At 42.9% G+C, this 27,334-nt stretch overlaps 1 protein-coding gene across 1 annotated transcript in view; it reads right to left on the bottom strand.

Moving 5' to 3' along the window:
- Positions 1-27,334, bottom strand: part of grm4 (glutamate receptor, metabotropic 4) — a 90,397-nt gene that overhangs the window by 12,470 nt on the left and 50,593 nt on the right. Inside the window, exons 6-7 of the mRNA XM_078249071.1 lie at positions 16,431-16,567; positions 14,259-15,194 (exon numbers count right to left, since the gene is read on the bottom strand). Coding sequence (XP_078105197.1) covers positions 14,259-15,194; positions 16,431-16,567 — 1,073 coding nt within the window. The remainder of the gene's footprint in view (positions 1-14,258; positions 15,195-16,430; positions 16,568-27,334) is intronic.

Consider the following 27,334-nt stretch of genomic DNA (forward strand, 5'->3'; position numbering starts at 1 on the left):
TTCCAGTAAACAGCACAATATTTATCCAAGTTTGGGAATTGATGAAGTTTCAATGTAGGTAGTCTCTCTTGCTTGCACATTTCTGTAAATAAAATTAACAAAATTGCCACCCCTGATGCACATTTGATCACTTAGCAATAAAATCCTGCTCTGAAGCCTGACGTTCAATCAGGTCTGCATCTAGGGAAAACAATTTAAACTATCACAAAAAATTTTTCCCCACTTTAGGTTCTCATTCTGCCTCAGGCGGAAGGTGTGTTATTGTTCTTAGGCTACCATGGGAGCAGATTTACAACTGTAATTAAACCACGGTTGACTGAAATATTCTAATATATTATCTTAATGTGTGCTAGCAGATCAGGATTAACATTTTTGGGGCCATAAGAAAAAAAGACAACTAAAACATGTTCTTATTCAAAGACTATATCTTACACTATAACTATTGTTATATGATCCTGCCTTCAGAGTAGTATCTTTTCCTTTTGACTGGGTGAGGTTTCATCAGCCACTGAGTGACTCCCCCAGTAGGTCCCTGCTGGTTTTTCCATCAAAGCAGAGTAACATTTAACTCCCCAGATGTGACCTCTGCTTGAATACCTTGTTTGTTGTTTATTATTTGTGACTCTCCACAGTGCTTTCCCTCCAGACTGGCTGCATCTCATCTCAGCCAGTCCTGGTACCATGTGGGACTGCTGGCTGGAAAGAAGAATGGAAGAATGGGGGGCTGTATGATGGAGGGACAGCTGCAGTGGTCCCCTCCCAGCTGTAGGGAGTGTTATCCAGTGAACTACTCTGGGCTCGGTTCACTGTTGCCTCAGGGACAGACTGCTGAACCCAAGCTGTTACTTACATAAACAGAAAAAAATGCTCTGCTGCCTTTCAACCAAGAATAAAAGCCATTCTTGCGGTCACTTAGTCTATACTGTAAAATAGTGAGAAAAATGGAAAAAAATATTGTAGTTAATTAACCATAATTTGAAATAGGGCTCGAGGATAGAGCTGAAATAATTATGGAGATATTAAAACAAAAATACTCACAATATAACAAAATGTATGCCAAATGTGGTCAAGTTCAAGTGTATTTGCCATTCCAACTATAAAAAAGTACAGGCTGCAACCAACGGCTACTTCATCGTCAATTAATCTGCAAATTATTTTGTCAATAAAACAAAGAAAAACATTTTGTCCGACCAATAGTCCAAAACTCAAATATACTGAATTTACAATGATATAAAAAATAATAGTTGCTGATTAATTTCTGTCATTTGACTCAACTATTAATTAGCGATAGTTACGTATTGTAAAGATTCTATGAGTATAGGCGCAGCCCTCTAAGAGCTATTGCTATTGGGTTTATCCCTTCGCGCATGCGCAGTGGTGAAGATTTTCTTTCGCGCCCTGTGCCCCGCACAGGCCTCTCTTACGTCAGCAGATACTGTTATATTATAGTGGCGCGACCAGAGATCTGCTCCCAACATCAGCATTTTTCTTCAGCCAATGTTGGTGAAGCAAGGTGGCCCGAATCTTAGAGGGCTGCGCCTATACTCATAGTATCTGGAGTTACAATACGTAACTATTGTTCTATTTCGTATAGGCTTCGCCCTCTATCGCTATTGGGTTAAGGGTGAAGCTGATGTTGTCAACGCCACCTGCAACACAAGGTCCACAAGCAGAACGTAGACTAATTCATCTTCCTATTTCAACTGAACAAGGTTGAATGAATCAGAACATTATTTTGATGAGAAAAACCCTGTCATCATCATGAGTAGGCCTATTGATCATGAGGCCCATGTCATGTGGATTGTGAAAATGTTTTATGGTGACAAAAATTAACATCACAATTAATAGCTGCAAAAAACCCTGCATTCCTCCAAGCCACTTAAGTGCAGGAGGATGGAGACAGCAGCAAAACCAAACCTGACAGTGGATCATCCGCCATCAAGTGCGGATAAAACTGCGTGAGTCATGGGGGACTCAGACGTACCGTGCAGATAGAAACGGGCACAGGGACGCCCAGGAGGCCACTGCACAAATGGCGGCCACCGTCACGCCACTGAGGGGGCTGCGGACGCTGGTAGCGCTCTCGTGGAGTGGGCCAGAATGTTCTGAGGGCAGGGGGGTTCCACTCCCTCTGCGCTACAGGCGTGGGTGATAGCTTCACACAGTCGACGAGACAGACGCTGCTCTGAAAGAGTTGCACCTTGTGTGCGTTCTCTGTAGTTAACGAACAGCCACTGTGTTCGTTTGATGTCTGTCGTGCATAAAATGTACTGGAATAACATACGCACCGGGAAGGTCGGTGAGACGCCTCCTCTGTGTCGTTTTTATGAGGCGGAGGGAAAACTCCCTTGCCCGAAGGTTGTTAAAACTTTGGTGTGATGGTGGATTTGGCTGTAAAAGTGGCCGCGCAGTCCCCTCTAATGGAGAGGAGAGCGCATAAATCACACACCCTCTTAGCCAAATCGTTATCCACCAATGTTTGGAGGTAGTTAACACTAGGGGCAGAGGACACTACGTGGGCTCTGCACCCTTCTCCGTGCACCAGCGCTGGAAAGCAGACCAATGCCCTGCGTAACACGCTGTAGTAGAGGGGGCTCTTGTGCCCTGAATAGTGCGCACCATGGCAGGGGGCAAGCCTAGTCTCTGCAAGCGTTCCCACTCAGCATCCTCTTGCCACGGTAGTTGCCAGGGGACTGCCAGGATGCGCTCGTGCGCTCCGGTGCCGCTAGAATGACCAGAGGGACCAGGGGGAAAGCGTATAGGAGGGTTCTGGGCCAGGGTTGGTGGGAGAAGAGGGGTGGATTGTCCCGTGTGCTCGAGGAAAAACTACAGTGCACACTGTGTGTTCTCTTGTGAGGCGAACAGGTCCACCTCCGCTTTCCCGAACCTGCTCCACAGCTTCTGAACAATAGTGGGATTCAATTTCCACTCATTGTGAGAGGGCCCTCCCCTCGACATTAGGTCTGCCGCCCGGTTCAAATAACCCCGGGGATGTAAACTGCTTCGATGGACAACAGATGACTGTGGGCCCACAGCAGGGGGCTCCTAGTTATCTCCAATAGCAGGCAGAGCACACGTCGCCTTGGCAGTTTATGAACGCTGCTGCTGTAATGTTGACTGTCCGCACGACGACATGTCTCCCTGCTACTACTGGGGTGAAGTGTTTCAATACCTTCAGCACCATGGACAGTTCCAGGCAGTTTATGTGGGGGAGAGGGGGAGGTGGCCATTCTCCTCCCACCACCTGTGACTCGCACATTCCTCCCCAAGACGCGGGACGTGTCCGTGTACACTATCACGTATGACGTCTCTTTGCCCAGGGGAACCCCGGTTGACAGGGTCCGGGGGGTTCCCCAATATGCCAGGTGTGACTGAAGAGAAGGCAGGATGGTCTGCATCCACCACTTGTGGTGTTTAGGGTCGAGGTGCTGAAAATGGAACCACCTCTGGATTTTCCTCATGTGGAGGAGACCCAGGGGGACTACCACGTGACTCGTAGACATCATGCCCATAAGACGCATCACAGACAGCGATGACACTGTCGCATGAGGCGTGATACGTGACAACAGAGAGCTTAGTGCGTCCAGCCTTGGCGCTGACAGTTTGGCTCTCATAGTGGTTGTCTGTAAATGGACCAGCAAGCTCTTTTTGCCAGTTTATGGCAAACTCAGTGTCTGTAGGTGCTGCCCAAACTATTTGGACTGAATAAATCGTCCAAATAAAAAGGGGCTTTGATCCCATTTCTCTGTAACCGCTGTAACGCCATCTCCATGCATTTGGAGAATGTGGAACGTGGAAAATGCGTCTCTCAGATCCACGGAAGTGAGCCATACGTGGTGGCATACACATTCAAACACGTGTCTGACCGTCAGCATGTGGGATGGGTGCCTCATAATGTTCATAATTGAATTGAGGTCGAGAAGGGTTCCAGTCTGCCCGTCTTTCCCGGTGTGAGAAGAAACGGGAACAGAAACCGTCGTTCTCTTCTCCTGGAGGGACGCGGAATAAAAAAAAAGTATTCTTGCCCGCCGCTCTGCCAGCTCTGACGTCAGAGCAGCTATCTCCCCTGAGGTGAAACGGCTTTTTCCAACACACCGTTGAAAAGGAGGAGGAGGCTGGTAAACTGGAGCGTATAGCCTTTTGTGAAAAGCTTGAAAGCCATGCATTCCTGGGTAGCAAGCTTTCCCACACTGCGCCCCGCTCTGAGCGCGCACATCCATGTGTTGTCTGTTGCCGCTATGCTCTGTATTCAGAGAACGCATGGCGGAGCAGTCATCGAGTCAGAGCTCTCCCCGTTCCGCCAGACGGCCGGGGGAGGAGTGACTGTGTAGCACGCACATACTGAGTGGGCGCTCGCTCCCGTTGTTTACACAGTGTGGGAGTGACCGGGCTCTGCCTATGGCACCACATGTGTGCAAGGCGTCAGAGCCATTATCTGAACTCGAGATAGCATTATAGCTTTCACCACGCTGGTAAGAGCCGGGGGAAAGCTGGCAAGTTGAGGCGTATAGCCGTGTGTTGATTGCTGGCATAGCAACAGAGAGCGCTGAGCCTTCCGGCGCTAGAGCGTGACTGAGAGAGTGGCACGCACACGCCTTTGTGTCGGCTGTTACACAGCAGTGAGTATTGCGCCCCCGCCGCTATGAAAAAGTGGTAGTTCGATTCTCACAAGCCGTTCTCTCAAAAACCTGCTTTTAAGGGCATGACAGCGCCGCCGTAGTTGGAGCTGGAGCCGGGGCTTGGAGAGGCGCAGACCGCAGCTTAGCGGTCATTGTGGATACAGCAGAGCTAGTGGTCATGCTAGCAAAAAACGGTATTGTTCAGCACCGCGGCCACCTAGGCAGTACACTGGTACGTGCGGTCAGTGAGCGAGCATGGACCTGGTTTCGGGGAGACGGCGGTGTGGGCCGTTGGAAGCGGGATAGAGGCCAGGCTCTGCCGCCGTGAAGGGGCCGCCGTCCATTTCCCTGGTTAGGGGAATGCTATTCGGCATTCGCACAGGTCAAGAACAAGAACCTAGCGGTGGGCAGGGAGCCCGCCCGCTGCGGAGGAGAGAAAAAGGAGAAAGCCAACGGTGTGGTGCTCCTCTCCTGGGACGGAGACAGTCGCCATAACGGGACTCGTAATCCGTAAGCCGTTACGAGCTTCAGTCCTCTCAACGTGGAGGAGGGAGAGCCGGCAAGGGAACCCTTTTCTGGGGATCGAGTCAGCGGACTCGTGCCCGCCAAAGGGGTCCCCTTCCCGGCCATCTGTAGCAGCAGGGGGTAACCTTACCTTACTCGACTGCCATCGTCTGCTGCTTCAGTTCCTCCGGCAGTAAGCGACCGCAGAACAGTGGGCCGGTGGCAGGATGTAGCCGGTCGGTGGTCGGTACACGGCGGACACCACTGTTCTTCGAAGTCTTCAAAACTGCTTGTCACTGAAGAAAAAATGGGGAGCAGATCTCTGGTCGCACCACTGTAATACACAGTATCTGCGGACGTAATAGAGGCACGTGCGGGGCACAGGGCACAAAACAAAATCTTTGGATAAACCCAATAGCGATAGCTCTTAGAGGGCGAAGCCTATACGAAATAGAACTACTTGGTATAGTTGAAATGTAATATTGTTACTTCAGGATCAAGTGTATAAACACTGACAGAAAATCAGATAAACCATTCAAGTATCAAGACTGAAATATAAAACATCACATAAAATAATCAAATTAATATTTAATGCAATGAACTGTTACACATTAGATGAGATGAAACTCTTCACATGTAAATAAAAAACGGTTAGTTTTTTACTATAATGTGCTTTAAAATATAGGTATGTTAAACAATAGCACAAATAGAGACAAATTAATACTGGAGGTTGATGCCAGAATTGATATTTACAAAAATCAGATGATTGTTTGATATTCCTTCATTATTTTTTATAAATACTGTACAAGTAACTTCAACAACATGTTTTCACTACAATCCTTTCAATCAGTTTTTTAAAGAAATGTGACTTAGACATGGACTGAGTGTGACATTTTGAAGTTAAAAAAAGATATAAAGAACTATGTTTTTCAGTGAACAAACTATGTAACGGCACTGTTTCTAAATGATCTCAAACGTATATTTGGCATTTCTGTACTGCAATTCATAGTAATTTATCAGCTGAGGTAAGCAGCAATACAACATAACTATAAGCTAATCTTGGCTGATATATCGACCCCGCTAATTTACCAGTCTATCTCGAATCACAGTTTGACCACAATGTCACTATGATTCCAGGGTTGGATTCTGCCAAGAAGAATTGTTACCCAGCGCTTATTTGAAATCAGTATATTTCTGTCTGGTATTTCATCTGACAGCACCAGGGTGCCACTGGATAAGAAAAACATGGAGCTACAGTGAGTTTCTTACAAATGGACTCCTGTTTTCAGTGTCGGACCAACTCCAGTATTCAATCCATTCATTTGTTTCCTCCTGAGCATGCACAAACCCAAGCTCATAAAATCAGGTTGCTTTATATCTCACACACCTATCATCACTTTACCATCAGCAGATCTTGCCTGAGGCAAAACATAACAGAGGAGAAGCAGTGTATGGCTGCATCAATGACTAGTACTAGACTTGTAATAACACACTGAATCATTTGTATTCCAACATCAAACATGCATACACTGCAGCCCCCTTGCCTCACATTGGTAGCTACGACCACTTGACTATTCTGCTAAGGCCTGCATACAGACTGAGAGTGAGACAAGAGCCAGTAGTAGTGAAAGGCATTCACTGTGGCCGCAGGAGCCTATTCCATCTTTACAGGGATGCTTTGGATGTACACAGTGGAGCATCTTCAAGGAGGCTGCAACATCTGGAGACTGTGTAGACCTAGAGGAGTAAACACAGACTGTGCTGGGATTCATAAACAAGTGCACTGATGATGTGACTGTGATTAAATCTGTTAAGCTGCGTCCTACCAATAAGCCATGGCTAACGGGGAGGTTCTCTCCTTGCTGAGGCTTCGTGATGCTGCATTCAGATCTGGGGATAGTGAGATATACAATATAGCAAGAAACAATCTCAAAGAAGGTATTAGGAGAATTAGAGGCTAAAAGAGTGTATGGGAAAAAGTTGTACAGTCATTTCACTGACACGAAGGACACAAGGCGCTTATGGCAGGAATTTCAAAGAGCTACAGGCTACAAGCCAACTGCACGGGCAATGGACAATGACCCCTCCCTACCAGATAACCTCAACCCCTTTTTCTCACGGTTTGAGTTTGCTGACAACAGAGTGGCACAAAGGTGGGGACTGCCTCCTACCAACCAGGCCCTGCAGCTGACTGCTGACAGCGTGAAGAGGGTCTTCTACAACATTAACCCTCAGAAGGCTGCAGGTCCGGATCAGATTCCAGGCCGTGTGCTAAAGGTATATGCAGAACAGCTGAAGAACGTCTTCACAAATATATTCAATATCTCGCTCAGCCAAGCCAGAGTGCCTATCTGTTTTAAAAGCGCCACCATTACACCTCTGCCCAAGATACCAATCCAGCCTCCATGAATGACTACTGCCCTGTAGCCTTGACAACAATAGTCATGAAATGCTTTGAATGGCTTGTCATGAATCACATCACGTCATGCCTCCCAACCACTCTGAACCCATTTCAATTTGCCTTCACTTCACCTTACTTTGACTCATCTGGAACATAAGAACACCTATGCCAGGATCCTTTTAACTTTTTAACACAATATTGCCACAACAGCTCATTTAAAGTTGTTGTTGCTGCGTGTGGATCCTGGCATGTGCAGATGGATCATGGACTTTTTGACAGAGAGATGGCAAACAGTCAGGGTAGGTAACATAACATCTTAAACAACCACAGTAAGCACAGGATCACCACAGGGATGTGTACTGAGCCCATTACTGTTTACACTGCTGACGCATGACTGTTCTGCTAGTTTTGACACCAACTACATCATAAAGTTTGCAGACGACACCACAGCTGTCGGCCTCATAACCAACAACGATAGTCGGCAAACTATACCAAATGCATTTGAACAGAATAACTCCCATTCTACATTAAGCTACTGTCTTATTTCTCAGCATGCTATGGAAATGTTCAGCAGAGGGGCTTGCTGCATGAACGTTCAATATAATTGCATTCTAATTAAGCTAATAAACAAATAGAAGCCTTAGGGGACACAGTAATATAGCTTCATGTGAGAGTGTCATTTATAAAGATTACAATTCGTTGGCCTTAATTAGCTTCATGGCCTATTCACCCTTTATTGGAACACCCAGAGGTCAACAGCCAAGACCCAGAGGGCTGCTGCTGTAGGCCTAATGAACGCAACAACTGCTCTCTGAAGTCCAAGTTTAGATCCCTCTGCTCTGTAGCATCAATCTTCATTATGTGTTATTGTGCCTCCCGGGACATTATTGTGAATAATGCTGTTTATCTTTGTGCAGAAAAGAGACAAAGAGAGAAATTGAAAGGGACCAGGGGAGGTGGTAACAGAGAGCAGGGAAGAACACTCCTGCCTGACATCTGGTCTCGCTGAACTCACTGCAACTCCCACTCTCTGTCTGACTAGTGCAATAACAGCAGTTTTTTGTCCTTGAGTTGACGGTGCCAATAGTGTGATGGAGACTTCATAGAGAAATAAACAACACCAGTCAATTCATCGGTCCATTCATGCATTGTAATGGCAGGACCTCTTTGTGTGGGCTGATTGAATTTGAACTGAGCCTATTGTGCTGAAGCCTCATTCCCATGCATGCCATTGTTGGACGCCTCTCCTGCTGCCTCCTGTCTTTGAGGCAGCCACTGATTTAGACCATTTTTCCAGGTAAGTCACTTCTATTCCTGAAGCTAGCATAAAGCTCGGTGATCACACTCCGTAGATAGACCAGATGTCCCTGTTTGAATGGTAGAGACAGCCTCCCATGGTATTTGTCACAAGTTTATCCTGGCACCAGATGACAAATAAATGACTGTGCTTGTAATGCTGAGGCAGAGGCCTGCTGTAAAGTGGGGATGAGCACAGCACATAGGTGGCTCGATAAGGTAAATCAGGACCCGGAGGAAGTGGAGCATTTAATTGCTCTGAAAGACGTGTGAACGTGGGCTGTGAGGCTTTGTGTAGCCTGTCATTTACAGTAAGATGATTATGAGGTGTGTTTGCTTTGACATGTTAATTCCTTAAATAAGTGCATTGTTTATGTAACAGCTCTGAGAATCAGTCACAGGTTTATTTTTATTTTGATTTACTCATTTTAGTTACTTATTTATAATTACTTTCCACTGCTTATATATTAACCTACAATAACATATCAAAATGCATTAGTTGACTTTATATGTTGTAGCAATCATTTAAATTTGCAAAGCAACCAGTAACAAAAGCTTTAAAATCAATGTAGTTGAGTAGAAGCATGAAGTAGGCCACCATAAAATGAAAATACTCAAATATGGTGCAAGTATCTTAACATTTTAAGTAAGTTTAAGTACAGTACTTGGATAAATGCACTTCGTTGCAGTGCACCACTGTCTGCTGTATGATGTGACGACACTATGGCTAAGGTTTAGTTCAGTGTTGGCACAAAAACAACTTAGTTATGGTGAGGGAAAGATCGTTGTTGCAATTACCAATTTGTTGTCATGGTTACTAATAGTAACTAACTAACTAATAGTAACCGGTTAAGTTTAGGTAGCAATCGTGGTCATGGTTAAAAAAAATGGGAAGTAATAAGGGACCGTTCGGTATTTATGGAATGGACCACCGGAGGAAAATAGGGGAGGGTCATGTATTTTTATTCTTTGTTGAGGGGAGGGTCACCCAACGTTTTTTAGTCTAAGGTGAGGGTCACCCAACTTTTGTATTCATGAAAACAGCAACATTTCAAAGTGGCTTGTTTGGTGCATATTTTTCCATATAGCTCTCAGTCTCCTGAGTGAAGCCATCATGGAGAAATCGAAAAACTTCCGAATTGACGCCCTGCTTGCTGATGAGACAAACCGTGTGAGCCGAGACCTCTCCCCTGGTCTGAGCAGCGACAGCCCAGCAGGCAGCCCGTTAAATCCTGCCGTCGCGCAGACACTCCGTCTCCGTGGCCGCACAACTTCAAGGAATAATCAAAAAAACCAGGTGTCCTAAATAGGGGTGTCATGTTACCAACAATTCAGTAGTCGATGCTAATACCAGTAAAATAACACGATTCTTGATGCCGATTTCGATACCGCAGTAAAAAAAAAAAAAAGGATTTTCTAAGAGTCCATGTACTTTAACTTGAAACATGAACTTCTTTATTAAAATATTTGAAAAATATCAAAATGTCATAACAAGACATACAAAACATGTGCAATAGAGCATAGAACAATATAATAAAGTGTTTCTAACAGTTGCTTGACCAGAGACGTTACAAACCCCGGGTAAATATTGGAGATGTATTTGAAAGCTGTCCTGGCTAACCTGGGTTAGATGTCCTGGGTACCCGCACTGATGCTGCTAACACTGGCATCATCGCTAACAGCACCTACAGTGCTTAAAAAAAATGGGCATCGTCAATTCCCGGCATGTATCATGCCCCTATGTACCCATTATCCGTGTTGGGTGGACAGCACCCCGCGTTTGCATACACCGGTTTCACACAACTAACACAGACCTACCCAGAGCACCTAAAGGCAGCTGCCATGGTGGGATCCGCGCTGGTATCATGATGCCACGACTACCAGATTATAGCAGTATATGATGAAATAAAATGATTTTATAGGCCGAAATTATCCATACTTAATTTTCCAAACACAGGCACACATCTGTCACTCAAGAACCTTTTTCCGTTATCAGTTTTTACAGTTTTTAATGAGCTCTGAAGAACCGCTGAAGTGTTGTAAACTCATTGAACACACTGACTGTCAAATAAAACTGTTTGACTTATAGTGAGTAAATCTACTGAAATGGCCACCATCTTGATGGAGTGTGATGTGTAAGATGAGAAAGCAGAGGTTAAGTCATGTACATATGTCATTGTTGTAGAAAAAAAAAAACAGTGGCTATCTATACATCTTTGCCAAGCGCAAACCAGTACAGAAGGCATCAATACATTGTTGGGGAGGGTCATGCTTCTTTTCCCAATCATTTTGGAGGGTCATAGAAAACTGTATTGCTGACGAAGGGAGGGTCAGATCTATTTTGACTAAAGATCCCAAAACTCCTCTGGTAGTCCAACAGTCCCTAAACAGCAGTCTCTATAAAAGTGCCAAAATATTTACTCCTTTGCTTTCTTTGTCACTTGAACATAAACACCTGTTGTTTTTGGGGACTTGATGCTGTCTGTGTTCTTGGGAGGACAGTACACAATAACAGTAACTGAGTGCTGCATGGTCTGACTCGACTAAACCATATTAAAGTGTGAGATAAATTAAGGTTTTACGACTCAACACTCAAAAGCCCCTTTGGTTATATGTTAAATATGATTATTCTCTCTCAAATGAGGAAAGAAAAAAAATGTAGGACATTTCCCTGAAGCAAGATTTCAATTTTGTCTTCCATTTTATGTCTTATCTTAATGACGCTCGCGGCAATAGTAGAAGTTTTCCAAATGATAAAAAATGGAACTATCTCCCAGACATTGTGTGTACAGTTTTCTACAGAAAATAATTGTACTCATTACTCACTCATAAATGATGAGTGAGTAATATCAATTTGAGTGCCTTATATTAAAGCTGGGTGAGGGAAGTTTTTCAGGGTTTGTAAATTAAATTAATCTGAGGTATAGAAGAAGAAGGAACAGAAAGTAGGACTTCACTTCTATTTTACTATTCAAAGCCATGCTAGCTAATGGATTACCTCATCCTCCAAAAAAGCTGTTCACTCTCCGTGATTGTATAATTCTCTTTCATCTTCAGAGAGAGAGGAGATGGAATGATTAAACAAAGAACTCACTGATATCTCTGGCTGCTGTTGTCATGGGATTTAAGATGTGCAACAGTCACATTAAAAAATAACGTACACTTTGAACTTGAGCTTTATTTTCTTTACTGTGTGCGGTGTGTGATGATAGTTGACATTTCGGTACATTTTCCTGACTAGATTTCCGTGTAAAATCTAATATATAACCAGCAGTATGTGTTGAGCTCAGCTGGTCTATTATTGTGTGTAGCTGCTGTTGCTCAGTTTTAGTGTTAACAGCAGGTGATGTATGGGGTAAGAGAAGGCTAATATGCACATTCACAGTAGTTTGGACTTTGTGGTGGTCATACATCATGCAGCATATTAAAATAAGTCATTGTACTGCTGGTCACATACTGCATTATTAATGTAATTTAATTGTCTGCAGTCATATGCAGATTTTCTGCAATGCTGTAAACTATAGAAATTATTTTTAGGATGCTGAGAGTGACACAATGCACACACTCTCTCAAGAACGTTTTTCCACAAAGCTAACTATCACAGCCAGTTTTCCAGGCCAGCGTTTTGATGCATTGTTTTGTTAAGTTCCAGAGGGAAGGAGGTAAGGATTAATTTGTTGAATCTGTCGTCTGACATGCTGGCACCGCTGATAGTGAACATGCCAGTATGAGGCTTTTCCGTCACCACGGTCCTCTCTTCTAGCCACTGAGCCCCTTTTGTTACACTGCCAAAAGACCTCTTTTAACTGGATCTACACATTTCAACTGTCATTGTTGTACCCCTTTGGCTTCTTACCCAGACTGTCTCCATTGAATGCCCAGCCTCGATTTCCATGCCCCCTTTGTATCCCTCTTGACCTGTAGCCTGTAGTGCTCCCACTGGATGTGGTCCAGGTCCACGGTTCACAAGGTCAGGCACATCGATTTGACTCGGGGATGCAAGTGTGAGCTTGTGTTTGTGTAAATGCCCAGGGGTCTCTAATGCACTGTGGCATACAGCCATCACATACATGTACGTCACAAGCTTGCGTGCAGTTATTACAGAATTTTGTTAGTGTACCATTAAAAGGTACAGTATGTATAAAGGCTTTAGGCCGCCCTACACGTTATTGTAGGCCCAGTTTAATATGCAACTTAATTTTATACAATATATGTAGTAGGGGGTCCTTGCTCAGTCTCTCTTTCAGGTAAGGGGTCCTTGGCTTAAATAACGTTGAAAATCCCTGGTCTAGACTATTGGTGAAGTAACATTGATCATTTTGAGGGGGGGGATACATTTTGTTGGAATAAAAATAATTGAGCAGAGGCAGGGACATGTAGACCAGCAAATTGCACCCTGAGTAAAGGCACTGGAATATTTTAATACAAAATTTAACATTGGAGGTCTATGTGGGACTGTGGTACATGTAAACATTGCTGAAATGCAGTTTTAAAAAAGTTGATTAATGTGCAGTAGTGGAAGAAGTACTTATAACGTTAAGAGATGATGTTAAATATGTCACTTTTAAAGCTGGTTCGCCTGTTACTCCCGTTATTTCTTTACAAGCAATGTAGCATTTAAAAGGCTACTTTTTAAACAGAGCGCAGTGCTCACTCCACCTAAAACGCTATATTATATCACTTCTAGCAAATTTGTAATAATAATAATGGACAACATTGAGGGCAAAACAGCATCACTGATCTCTTTTAATCAAATATTACCTGGTCTTACTCAGCTAAAAACACAGAATCTTGCACATTAGCGTATTGTTCACAACCGAGCCCGTCTGTAACTGGCTCGTCTCGGACGTTATCTTCACCTCACCTGTGAACTAACCACAGACACTTTGCTATCTATTTATTTATAGCAAGTAATATCGTTATTGTGACATTTTTCGACGTTATTGCATATTTTCCCGATATCGTGCAGCCCTAGTCACAAGCCAAAAAGGTGTTAATCATATGTTTTATATGCACATTTTATTCTGCAAAGCAGTAACTATAGATGTCAGATATATGCAATGGAGTCATTTTATCTCAAAAATGTAATGAAGTAGAAGTATAAAGAAGCCCAAAATAGAAAATACAAGTACCTCAAAATTGTACTTAATTACTGTATATGAGTAGAGGCACTTAATTACTTCTTTTTTTTTATGTATCTATTTATTTATATATGTATATATTTATAATATATGTGTATCTGCACCTGCACACACTATTAAATAAGCTTTTGTCTAGCTGTGAAGATTTCTAAAGTATTGCCATGAGTTAGAAAAAAAGCAATATGACAAAAAGAATTGCACTTTGCTAATAATAATTAAAAAAATAAATAAATAAAAATAATAATAATAATAATAATAATAATAATAATAATAATAATAAAGTATTTGTAAGCTTACCTTTTCCGTGGACTGTGAAGTGCCAAAGAAGATTGGGATGAATGCTAGCCAAATAATGCATGTGGTGTACATGGTAAAACCAATGGGTTTGGCCTCATTGAAGGTCTCCGGCACTCCTCTGGTTTTAATGGCATAGACTGTACAGGTGACCATGAGCAGCATGCTGTATCCCAGCAGGCAGATGAGAGACAGATCAGAGATGTCACACTTGAGCACACCACGCGCCATCACCGGGTCAGACGTCCTCTGGTCCTCATAGTCAATAATGGCCTTGGAGGGATCCACGCCAAACCAGATGCACACCCCGAGCAGCTGCACTGAGGCCAGGGAGAACGTGATGACCAGCTGGGAGGCTGGAGAAATTAACCTGGGTGCACTGACAGACATGCTGCCCTGCTCAAAGATGCGGTAAATACGATTGGTTTTGGTGAGCAGGGCGGCATAACTAATGCTCATGCCCAGACCCAAGAAGATCCTCCGGAGGGAGCAAATTCCTACATCAGGGGTCGAAATCATCAGGAATGTTGTGGCATAACAGAGGAAGATGCCAGTTAGCAGCACATAGCTCAGCTCTCGCCCCGATGCTTTCACTATGGGAGTGTCGTTGTAGCGGACGAAGGTGACCACCACAAACACAGTGGCCATGATGCCAACGACTGCAATAAGCACAGGAATGACTGCCCACGGAGAGCTCCACTCCAGCTTAACAGTTGGGATTGGAACGCAGCCAGTGTGATTCACGTTGGGCCGCAAATCAAAGCGACACATCTTACACGTGTAGGTGTCTGCCTGGTACTGATAGCCATCACACCGCTCACAGTGCCAACAGCAAGGGATGCCCTTCACAATCTTCTTGCGCTCACCGGCCTGACAGGGATGACTGCAGATTGAGGAAGGGATCCTACGGACGCCACCGGGCCACTGCATCGTACGAACCTGCAAGGGAGGTAGAGGAACACAGATAGACATGAATGGGCGCAGAGACGGACAAAGACAGAAGAGAAGAGATTTGAAGAGTACTACACTGTCCTTATCCTGTAAAATGGTGGCATGTAGAGGTAGTGATGCTTTATTGAGCCAAAACAGTGGAACAACAACTGGAGGGTGGTTACTTGCTGTGTGAGTGTTTGAACCAGTATGTACGTATGCTCCCATGCTACTTGGTTTATGTATTTATTTGGGTGAGGGTGCAAAATGGGAAACTAGGGGTCAAATAAAGCGTTTCTCATATTCAGCAACATTTTTTCAGTGGGAGGTCAAATTATCGGAAGGGCAAGACACAAGAGGAAAGGGGAAACCCATTGTTTGCTCTGCAGTGAACTGACACAGTGTTTCTTTTTTTTGCTTTAGTAAATTGTTGTTTGTGTTAAAAAAAAAATCAATACTCAGCTGTCTACGATCAGAGGAGTAAAAGATTAATTCCGTTTCAGGATAATATACTCCCCTTGTGGATTTTCCCACTTTACAAGCATACTTGTACGGATAAATTAAATACATCATTTCAAACGGGTCTGCTCTCTTTGATGTTATGTTATCAATTCTTTTCAATTGTGGCTGTTCATTCAAAGCCGGAAAATTTGTGTCTAAATGTACATTTAATTAGGAACTCAAAGAACACTAATTAAATACGGCTTTAGAGTCAGAACTGGCACATTCCTCAGTAGGTGCCCACCACAAATGTTGCTTGTTTTTTTTTTCTTTCACAGCACATGTTGTTGAAAGAGGTAAAGAAGGCAAAGCTCCTCTCAAGCTGCTTCATGTGTTCAATTGTATTCTTTTTTGCCTGCCCATGGCTTCCTCTTCATTTTGTCAAAACATAATTTCTTTGGTTCTTTTATGTAATTTACAGTTATAATACCGTTACTTCATCACAACCCCTGCCCACAGTATTGTTTTTTGGAAGTCAGTGCAGTCTGGAGAGATGATATTAAATATCTGTCCTTAAGCTCTCATGGCTTTCTTTTCATCACAGTCCGCCCTGTTAATCATTTAAAGCGCCCTCTGGATATTTACACTTTTTAAGATGGCACTAAGTGCTATCAAATGGTTTGGGAGGAGTTATTGAGCAAACATGCAGCTGCAGAGCTGGAGAAAATGACTTTTAAGAGAAGGACTTTCATTGCAAACGCAAACACAATGTAACAGGCATAGAATAGAAAAGGCAATGCTCACGTTGAGATGGAGCTGATCCGTCCAGTGGCCAATGATTTTGTATTCGGCTGTTCGGTTTCTGATCTGGTATTGGTAGATCTCATAGCGTCCAGGAGCATCTCCATTTTCATTGAAGAGAACTGGGTTTCCAGCTATGCCTAAATGAGAGAACAATCATAACCAACATCGTCATCATTATCATTTACTGCACATCACAGTTATTTTCTATGTAGTGAGCATGAATCTGTGAGAGCAAACTAATGTGTTGTCATTGATACTACAGTTATTGTTCCACTACATTAGAAACCAAAATAATGCATTTTTTTTCTTCTTCTAATCTGGCAAGATGGCTGAGAACTTTTCAATTACTTTTTCCTTATGAGAAACATTTACAACTGGTGATTACATTCATATTGGACAATTCTAAGGCATATGATTTACGTTCAGTGCCAACTTTCAGAATCTTATTATTCAGTAAACAGTGTTGGGAGTAACACGTTACAAAAGTAACGCAATTACAGTAATGTATTCCTTTTTGCTCTAACGCAGTAATATACTGCTCTACAAAGGCAAAAGACCTAAACTCGCCATTGTGTGAAACTGAGAAAAATGACTTTAAAGTTATCTTAATGTCCTGACAATTGAGATATATATATATATATATATATATATATATATATATATATATATATATATATATATATATATATATTATATCTAAATGTTAAATGTTAAATCTAAATCTAAATGTTATATCTAAACCTAAATGTTATATCTAAATCTAAATGTTATATTTAAATCTAAATGTTATATTTAAATCTAAATGTTATATCTAAATCTTAAATATATATCTAAATGTTAAATCTAAATCTAAATGTTAAATATATATCTAAATGTTAAATCTAAATGTTATATCTAAATCTAAATCTTAAATATATATCTAAATGTTAAATGTTAAATCTAAATATTATATCTAAATCTAAATGTTAAATCTAAATCTAAATGTTAAATATATATCTAAATGTTAAATGTTAAATCTAAATGTTATATCTAAATCTAAATGTTAAATCTAAATCTAAATGTTAAATATATATCTAAATGTTAAATCTAAATGTTATATCTAAATCTTAAATATATATCTAAATATTATATCTAAATCTAAATCTTAAATATATATCTAAATGTTAAATCTAAATGTTATATCTAAATGTGTCACCAAGTGTAAAGCTAAATATTTAGAAAATATTCAAATCCCCAAGGAAACCACGCCCACTGCAGTGGCTTCAAATCACGCTGCACCCAGTGATTCCCCAGCAAGGGGTATCTCTGCTGTAGCCAGTGGGTACTTGGAAAGATTGTGGAGCAGCTGAACTAATCAAAATAATAATTGAATTATGATTGATTTAAAACAATATATCAGCTAAAACAGCTCAACACATATGTTAAAACATATAGCAAAGTAATCAATGGTAGAAATAAATAGCTAAAAGTGGCCTAATGACTTAGCTAACAGTTGAAATGATTAGCTGAAAGTAATGGATGACTTTTGAAACATTAACCACACTTAAAAGTAAAAGGTCTAGTTAGTAGAATTTCTGACCAAACCAACCTAAATGTTTACAGTTCAATTGCATGAAAATGTAATAATATTCACTTTAATATGATAAATAGTGTGAACACATTAGGAATTGATAGGGCGGGGTATGTGAGTTTATATGACAGGGCTGTGGGGGAACCTCAGACCAGAAGGGTTGGAAAGCACTGATCTACAGTATTTTATATTATTGACCGACCGGTATATTACAGACATGCCTTAATAGTTGTGTTAACCACAATACCGTTGTTTGAATTACATATCTCTGTGTGTGACTAATGTCATCCTTCCCAAGCAATCTAACATTAGCCCAGCATGGATAAAGTCCAGCTATGCATCCAACATATTCATCCGAACACAACTAACATGTCACAATCCAGCCACTTGTAAGAAGTTTGTGATACTGGTTACATAGCTGGTTATCGTGTTTTATTAACCTTAATTCTGTTTGCCAAGGCTATATTTTATTGGCTTGCAAAGTAGCTATCCGTTGCTAACGCTAACGTTAGCTAGGTAATTTATGTCAAAAAGCAGTAGCAAACTAATGTTACTGCCAAGATATAGTTTCATTGTAAGACAGTGTAAACACATGACAACACTTGACGAGTCTTACAACACCTCTCTGGTCTCTAGTGAAATCATACACACTTAGCTAGTTACAGTGCTGCGAGGCCTGATGACATGTCGGCTGCAGTGTGTGAGCTAGATTGCTTGTGAAGGATGAGTCAAACTTACGTTAAACACACAAGGAGATATGAATCAAACAAAACAACGGCATTATAGTACACACAAATATTAAGACATTTCTATGATATAAGTCAATAATACAAAATACTGACTGAAATGTGTTTTAATCCAGTAACATTAGTCGAACAGCTCCACTGTAGTCAGTATTTACTGTACCAACAGGTGTTGACTGAAAATTGCGGTGCAGTGTGATTTGAAGCCACTGCAGTGGGCGTGGTTTCCTTGGGGATTTGAATATTTTCTAAATATTTAGCTTTACACTTGGCGACACATTTAGATATAACATTTAGATTTAACATTTAACATTTAGATATATATTTAAGATTTAGATTTAGAAATAATATTTAGATATATATTTAAGATTTAGATTTAGATATATTTAGATTTAACATTTAACATTTAGATTTAGATTTAACATTTAGATTTAGATATAACATTTAGATATAAATTTAACATTTAGATTTAGATATAATATTTAGATATAAATTTAACATTTAGATTTAGATTTAACATTCAGATTTAGATATAACATTTAGATTTAACATTTAACATTTAGATTTAACATTTAACATTTACCTCTCCGGGGACCATCACCTTATCGTGGTGGAGAGGTTTGTGTGTCCCTATGAACCTGAGGGCTGTGTTGTCTGGAGCTTTGTGCTCCTGGTAGGGTCTCCCAAGGCAAAGTGGTCTCAGGTGAGGGGCCAGACAAAGAATGGTTCAAAAACCCTATGAGTGACCGAGGTAGAGATGGAGTGGCCCTGCCCGGAGGAAGCCCGGGGCCCCCGTCTGGAGCCAGGCCCAGATGGAGGGCTCGTCAGCGAGCGTCTGGTGGCCGGGTTTGCCACGGAGCCTGGTCGGGCACAGCCCGAAAAAGCTACGTGGCACCTATCTCTCCATCCCATGGGCCCACCACCTGTGGGAGGAACCGCTGGGGTCGGGTGCACTGCCATATGGGTGGCAGTGAAGGTCAGGGGCCTCGACGGACCAGACCTGGGCAGCAGACGCTGGCTCTGGGGACGTGGAATGTCACCTCTCTGTGGGGGAAGGAGCCGGAACTTGTGCGGGAGGTGGAGCGCTACCGGTTAGATCTGGTGGGGCTTACCTCTACGCACAGTCTCGGTTCTGGAACCATACTCCTGGATAGGGGTTGGACTCTTTTCTTCTCCGGAGTTGCACAGGGTGTGAGGCGCCGGGCGGGTGTGGGGATACTCACAAGCCCCCGGCTGAGCGCCGCTACGTTGGAGTTTAACCCGGTGGACGAGAGGGTCGCCTCCTTACGCCTGCGGGTTGTGGGGAGGAAAACTCTGACTGTTGTTTGTGCATATGCACCAAACAAGAGTTCGGAGTATTCGGCCTTCTTGGAGACCTTGAGTGGAGTCCTGCATGGGGCTCCAGTCGGGGACTCCATAGTTCTGCTGGGGGACTTCAACGCGCACGTGGGCAATGATGGAGACACATGGAGAGGCGTGGTTGGGAGCAACGGCCTCCCTGATCTAAACCAGAGTGGTTGTTTGTTGTTGGACTTCTGTGCTAGTCATGGATTTTCTATAACGAAAACCATGTTCGAACATAGGGATGCTCATAAGTGTACTTGGTACCAGAGCACCCTAGGCCAAAGGTCAATGATCGATTTTATAATCGTTTCATCTGATCTGAGGCCATATGTTTTGGACACGCGGGTGAAGAGAGGGGCACAGCTGTCAACCGATCACCATCTGGTGGTGAGTTAGGTCAAGGGGTGGGGGAAGACTCTGGACAGACCTGGTAAGCCCAAACGGGTAGTGCAGGTAAATTGGGAACGTCTGGAGGAGGCCCCTGTCCGACAGACTTTCAACTCACACCTCCGGCAGAGCTTTTCGTGCATCCCTGTGGAGGCTGGGGGCATTGAACCCGAGTGGACAATGTTCAAAGTTTCCATTGCTGAAGCTGCGGTGAGGAGCTGTGGTCTTAGGGTCTTAGATGCCTCAAGGGGCGGTAACCCACGAACACCGTGGTGGACACCGGTGGTCAGGGAAGCCGTCCGACTGAAGAAGGAGTCTTTCCGGGATATGTTATCCCAGAGGACTCTGGAGGCAGTTGCAATGTACCGAAGGGCCCGAAGGGCTTCAGCCTCTACCGTGAAAGAGGCAAAGCAGCGGGTGTGGGAGAAGTTCGGAGAAGACATGGAGAAGGACTTTCGGTCGGCACCAAGGTGCTTCTGGAAAACCGTTCGCCACCTCAGGAAGGGGAGGCGGGGAACCATCCAAGCTGTGTACAGTAAGGATGGGACGCTGTTGACCTCAACTGAGGAGGTAATAGGGCGGTGGAAGGAGCACTTTGAGGAACTCCTAAATCCAACTAATACGCCCTCTATGGTAGAGGCAGAGCTGGAGGATAGTGGGGGATTGTCGTCAATTTCCCTGGTGGAGATTGCTGAGGTAGTTAAACATCTCCACACTGGCAAAGCCCCCAGGAATTGATGAGATCCGTCCAGAAATGCTTAAGGCTCTGGGTGTGGAGGGGTTGTCTTGGTTGACACGCCTCTTCAACATTGCGTGGAAGTCTGGGACGGTGCCTAAGGAGTGGCAGACCGGGGTGGTGGTTCCCCTTTTTAAAAAGGGGGACCAGAGGGTGTGTGCCAATTACAGGGGTATCACACTTCTCAGCCTCCCCGGTAAAGTCTACTCCAAGGTGCTGGAAAGGAGGGTTCGGTCGATAGTCGAACCTCAGGTTGAAGAGGAACAATGCGGATTCCGTCCTGGTCGTGGAACAACGGACCAGATCTTTACTCTTGCAAGGATCCTGGAGGGAGCCTGGGAGTATGCCCAACCGGTCTACATGTGTTTTGTGGATCTGGAGAAGGCATATGACCGGGTGCCCTGGGAGATACTGTGGTGCTGCGGGAGTACGGGGTGAGGGGGTCCCTTCTCAGGGCCATCCAATCTCCAAAGTTCTCGGCAGTAAGTCGGACTCGTTTCAGGTGAGAGTTGGCCTCCGCCAGGGCTGCGCTTTGTCACCAATCCTGTTTGTAGTATTTATGGACAGGATATCGAGGCGTAGTCGGAGTGGAGAGGGGTTGCAGTTCGGTGGGCTGGGGATCTCATCGCTGCTTTTTGCAGATGATGTGGTCCTGATGGCATCATCGGCCTGTGACCTTCAGCACTCACTGGATCGGTTCGCAGCCGAGTGTGAAGCGGCTGGGATGAGGATCAGCACCTCTAAATCGGAGGCCATGGTTCTCAGCAGGAAACCGATGGAGTGCCTTCTCCAGGTAGGGAATGAGTCCTTACCCCAAGTGAAGGAGTTCAAGTACCTTGGGGTCTTGTTCGCGAGTGAGGGGACAATGGAGCGGGAGATTGGTCGGAGAATCGGCACAGCGGGTGTGGTATTACATTCAATTTACCGCACCGTTGTGACGAAAAGAGAGCTGAGCCAGAAGGCAAAGCTCTCAATCTACCGGTCAGGTTTTGTTCCTACCCTCACCTATGGTCATGAAGGCTGGGTCATGACCGAAAGAACAAGATCCAGGGTACAAGCGGCCGAAATGGGTTTCCTCAGGAGGGTAGCTGGCGTCTCCCTTAGAGATAGGGTGAGAAGCTCAGTTATCCGTGAGGAGCTCGGAGTAGAGCCGCTGCTCCTTCGCGTCGAAAGGAGCCAGTTGAGGTGGTTCGGGCATCTGGTAAGGATGCCCCCTGGGCGCCTCCCTAGGGAGGTGTTCCAGGCACGTCCAGCTGGGAGGAGGCCCCGGGGAAGACCCAGGACTAGGTGGAGGGATTATATCTCCAACCTGGCCTGGGAACGCCTCGGGATCCCCCAGTCAGAGCTGGTTAATGTGGCTCGGGAAAGGGAAGTTTGGGGTCCCCTGCTGGAGCTGCTACCCCCGCGACCCGACCCCGGATAAGCGGACGAAGATGGATGGATGGATTTAACATTTAGATATATATTTAACATTTAGATTTAGATATAACATTTAGATTTAACATTTAACATTTAACATTTATATATTTATATATAAAACAATAAAATTGACTCAAGAGATTTGTCCACATGATAAAGCAGATCTTTACTGTTCCAAAAATGACAATAACTAATTTTCGACCAAAATTGAGTTACGGTCTTTTCGCTTTGCACGGCAGTATAACGCATTACTAATTACATTTTGGTAATATTATACTCGTTACAATCTCAGTAAGACGAGTTACAACGCATTTTAATGCAACATTTAGTGGTGCATTGTTTTTTTTAAGAATTCACCAACACCATGACACATTTCTTCACAGGAAAAAAAAAAAAGCCGTATTATTATCCTGTCGCTGTATTCGATGGTTGAGATGACTGCAGAGACAGATACATTTGCGAGATGGACATTATTTTCAGGAGTTATTACGCTGCGTTGAAGTGAGCTGTCCTGTTTCTGTTCCCTTGGTCAGAGCCAGAACCAGAGACGGTATGGATAGCATGTATGTCCCAACAGGTGACGGTACGTCAGCGGCTGACAGATATAAACATGTCGGGAATTAATGTTGATGCTTGCTACACGTAAATATCATTGCATTTTATCAGCCGTGGAGAGTAACTATGCCTGTAGTGGAATGGCTTCGAATGACGACCAAAAACGCTTGTCTTTTACTGTGACCATTTACTGTTCAATATGTTTTCAATATGCAGTTTTACAAACAAGAAAGTGAACAACTTGAGCCTGACGGACATGTTGCATCTCAGTAAGCTAGCAAGAGTAGGCTACACAACAGACAGCTTCCGTGTAGCCTACTTCAAAATAAAAGCACTTCTTGTGACGGTTTGCAGTAAAACTAAATTACTGTTAAATAAGGTTGTGTAGGCTACCTTTTCACAAATCAGCTTTAAATCAAGTACTGTAAATAATGTAAATAGTGAGTTTTAATCACACTATAATTGAACATTTCCTTTAGAGTGTTTTAAACTAAACATGAATTTCTTATTCAAGTGCTATAAACAAACATTTTACAACAATGCTGTACTTTTAATTGAGTATTTTCATTTTCTCCTACTTGCCTATTATACATGTAGAATGGGGACTAAGTAGCTAGCAACCTACCTGCATCCATGAAAAGTAGAAAACATCGACAAAAATGGCAACAGGCGTTTAATGAGATTGATGTCGTCTGACAAGTTTTTGTGACAGCTTTTCTTAAAAAAAATTGTTAAAATTTGATAGTTTTTTTAATTGCTCTTAGCAACTGCTAACACAGCTTCTGTGTTGAATGAAAATAATGTCAGCAGGATGAATACCGGTATCAATTGCCACTGATTGGATAGAGCAAAACAAAACATCCACCCTCCCAAACAGAATCTGAATGTATTAAGTGAAACAAAAAGGCAGTTCAGTCTGATTATGAGACTAGATTTTATCTTCAATGAAGTGTTTTATTTTCCTAACCTTGACAACACTGTGGTTGCCATGTGCAAATATTGTAGAAAGAAATAATTTCAAAAAGTGCAGAAATAAGATGACCATAGGTTTATACCGAATATCAACAATTTACAAATAAGGATGGGAACAAATAAGAATGAATCTCTAAAGAGATTCAAACAGTGCAAAAAGATGGACTGGAGTTTTCTCTGGTTGGACTTTCAAAGGTCTTTGGACAGTGAACAGCTGGCTATCTTTATAACTGACCCCCTCTTAACGTCAAACAGACTTTTCTCACTTCTCATGTGTCCTCTGCTTTATCATTGTGATAGCAATGTATAACAATGTATTCCTGTGTGCCGTTTAAAGACAAGCTGTACTGATGTGTCACAAAGAAAAGCACACCAAGGATTTATCTGTAAGCTCCCCAATGGAAACAAGGAGAGCCACACTTCCAGTCCAGCGATCCATTCAATCATCGCAGGTTATCCTTGAAGTGAGAAGGAGGGAACTTCTTGTCTAATTGCTTTTCAGCTGTCACAAACCCTGTATACCTTCAAACACAGATGAAAGCTGTAAACCCCTGCTGTTTTATTATCAAGCCCCCTGAAACAAAGAGTTAAATGTGGCCAATTGCTGCTCATGGATTTCTGCTGATGCAATTTCTTTTGTTGTTCTTGCTCTTTGTTTCGACGCTGGAGGATGCGGGGCCCTAATCCACATCTTGATGAGTCAGCCCTGCTGGATTACGGCATTACCGTTTCACTCAGTAACAATGCCGCCCACTTCACAAAGCAGTTAGTGATCATGGGAGGATTACAGTGACTTCATAAAGCAGAGAGGCATTATATTTACATATAAATATTAGGCACATCAACACTATTGGTAAATTGTCATCTGTCCTATCAAAGATTTTAATCAGGCCAATTCTTTTTTTGCTCCTTTTCTCCAATTTTCCTGAGCTTTCCAGAGCGCTTTGAAGCTGTCAGCCCTCCACTGTCACGGTTGGGGTAACTGTATGCGCTCAAGTCTGTAAGTGCTCACATGGACAACACTGTCATGGAAAGAGGAAAATGGACCCTAAATGCCACACTGGTGAGTTCAAGAGAATAATGCAGCAACACTACCACCGTAACACTGCTGATACTATATGATTATATTCAATAGCGTTTGGTCATGCTTATTTTTCAAATTAAGACCTTTCACAGATTCACAGTCCTCTTACCTATGTAGAGTAAATATGCTTCTTCATGCACACTTAGCACCTGCTGCTACCACTACTTGTTTATCACACACATGCATTTGAGTCTGAAAAAGCCACATGCAAGCAAGAATTTGGAACTGATTAAAAACTATACATATATAGTTTATATTAGTTTTTGTTCTAGCTGAAAGGACCTGTTAATCTATTTGGGAGTGACAGCAAGTTCAATTCTGTGTTGCTGAATTTTGGTGATGAGGCAAACCTTTTGGTTTGAGCATAAATTATGCCTTTGATGTTGGTATCCCTACTATTTTCAACCATTCCTTCTTAATGTTTCATCTGTTACATGTTTATTAAGATCAATATCAGACCATGAGGGCTTTTCTTGTGCTACATCGGATGTTGTGAACATCTTTCCTGGGGAAAAAAATCTTCATCACAGGTATACATGTCTGACAGCAATGACAGCAGCTTAAAATAAATCAGAGACATGAGTTATAAGCAACAGCAGCAATAACCACCATGGATTAAATACAGGACTAATAACACTGTTGGAATATGGGAAGCGCAGATCAAAAATACAGCAAAATGTGCTGCTTACCACCAAATATAACCGCTTAAAGCTGTTATTTATGCATTACTTATTTACCAATCAGGTGTTTCTCAGCTGTAGTCTGTGTGTGACAGCAAATTATCTTCCTTTGTATTTATTTATAACAACACACCAGAATGAGACTATTTAATATGAGAATAGTTCCCTTTAATTCAACTTAAAGAAGAGCTATTATACAACATTTTCAGGTTCATACTTGTTCATACTCTGTATGAGACACTCTGTTGTAGTGCCTGTATCTTTAAGCCCCCTCCCGAAAAAGCCCAGTCTGCTCTGATTGGTCATTGCATGTCTGCGACTCCCGATTTTACTTTGGAGCCTGAGACTGACTGCAATGGAGTATAGTATAGCAGGACTCTGTATCATGAAAAATCACCTTGACACATGTTGCAGCAGTTATGTGACCCGAAATTGGGGAGAAATTACTAACATTGGCCACCAAGATTACAGCTATCAGGCGTTAGCACGAAGCTACTATTGTTAGCAGTGGACACTAATAGAATATAGCAGCACTTTCTACCATCAACATTGCAGATAAAGGCTTCTAAACCAAATACTACATAACCGGACATGTTTCGGCAGTAATGTGACCCGGGGATTTCTCTGAAATATGTTTACCTCATTATTTTAATGATTTTTGTTTTGGCCACGTTTAACATGAAAATCTGACATTATAACATTATAGATTTGACTGAAAATATGGAAAAGCGTAATAGGTCCACTTGAAACTTTTTGACACATGATGGTATTTGGTGCCTCCACAGCACAACATACCTTCCCAGTGGCATGCATAATGGTAAAACCAATTGTCTTTGGTAATTAATTGACACATTAAGGCACTATGGGAAAATACTACCCAGAGTCTCTGTCTTTCTTCTGGAAGCAGTGGTGTTGTCCTCTTCATTAAGAGTGAAGAGAGTGGTGCATTTTTCGGCATTATTGTCAATGTTTGAGTTGCAGATGAGGAATTAGGCCTGTCATGTGGCACAAATTGCTTGTCTAAACAGTCCGCTCACTAGTCAGGGGCATAATGAGTTCCACAGAGGTCTGTGCCACCGCTGCATTGTGCTGTGTACTAATGTGACGGGGTAGCCGGGGGTCGCATGTGTGTTCCACAGTACTCGTTTCCTCTCAAAGAAACGTTGGGGTTAATGAGGTGCTTGTGATTATGTGTAATATTTAATGATTGTTGTATTGCCCCCCCCCCCCCCTATCTCTTTCTCTCTTCCACCGCACATACACACCTTAGAATTACTCAAGTATGATCATTAATTCAACATAATATGTGCTTGTTCTGCATGGACGCAAAAACGGGACACATTGGTGAATGGCAGCACAGCTTGCTGCCCTCTGCACCAGTCATTAACTTTTAATGACCTGTACACAGGCAAGT

The sequence above is a fragment of the Sander vitreus genome, chromosome 4 (assembly GCF_031162955.1).
Source record: "Sander vitreus isolate 19-12246 chromosome 4, sanVit1, whole genome shotgun sequence".
In the NCBI taxonomy this organism is placed as follows: domain Eukaryota; kingdom Metazoa; phylum Chordata; class Actinopteri; order Perciformes; family Percidae; genus Sander; species Sander vitreus.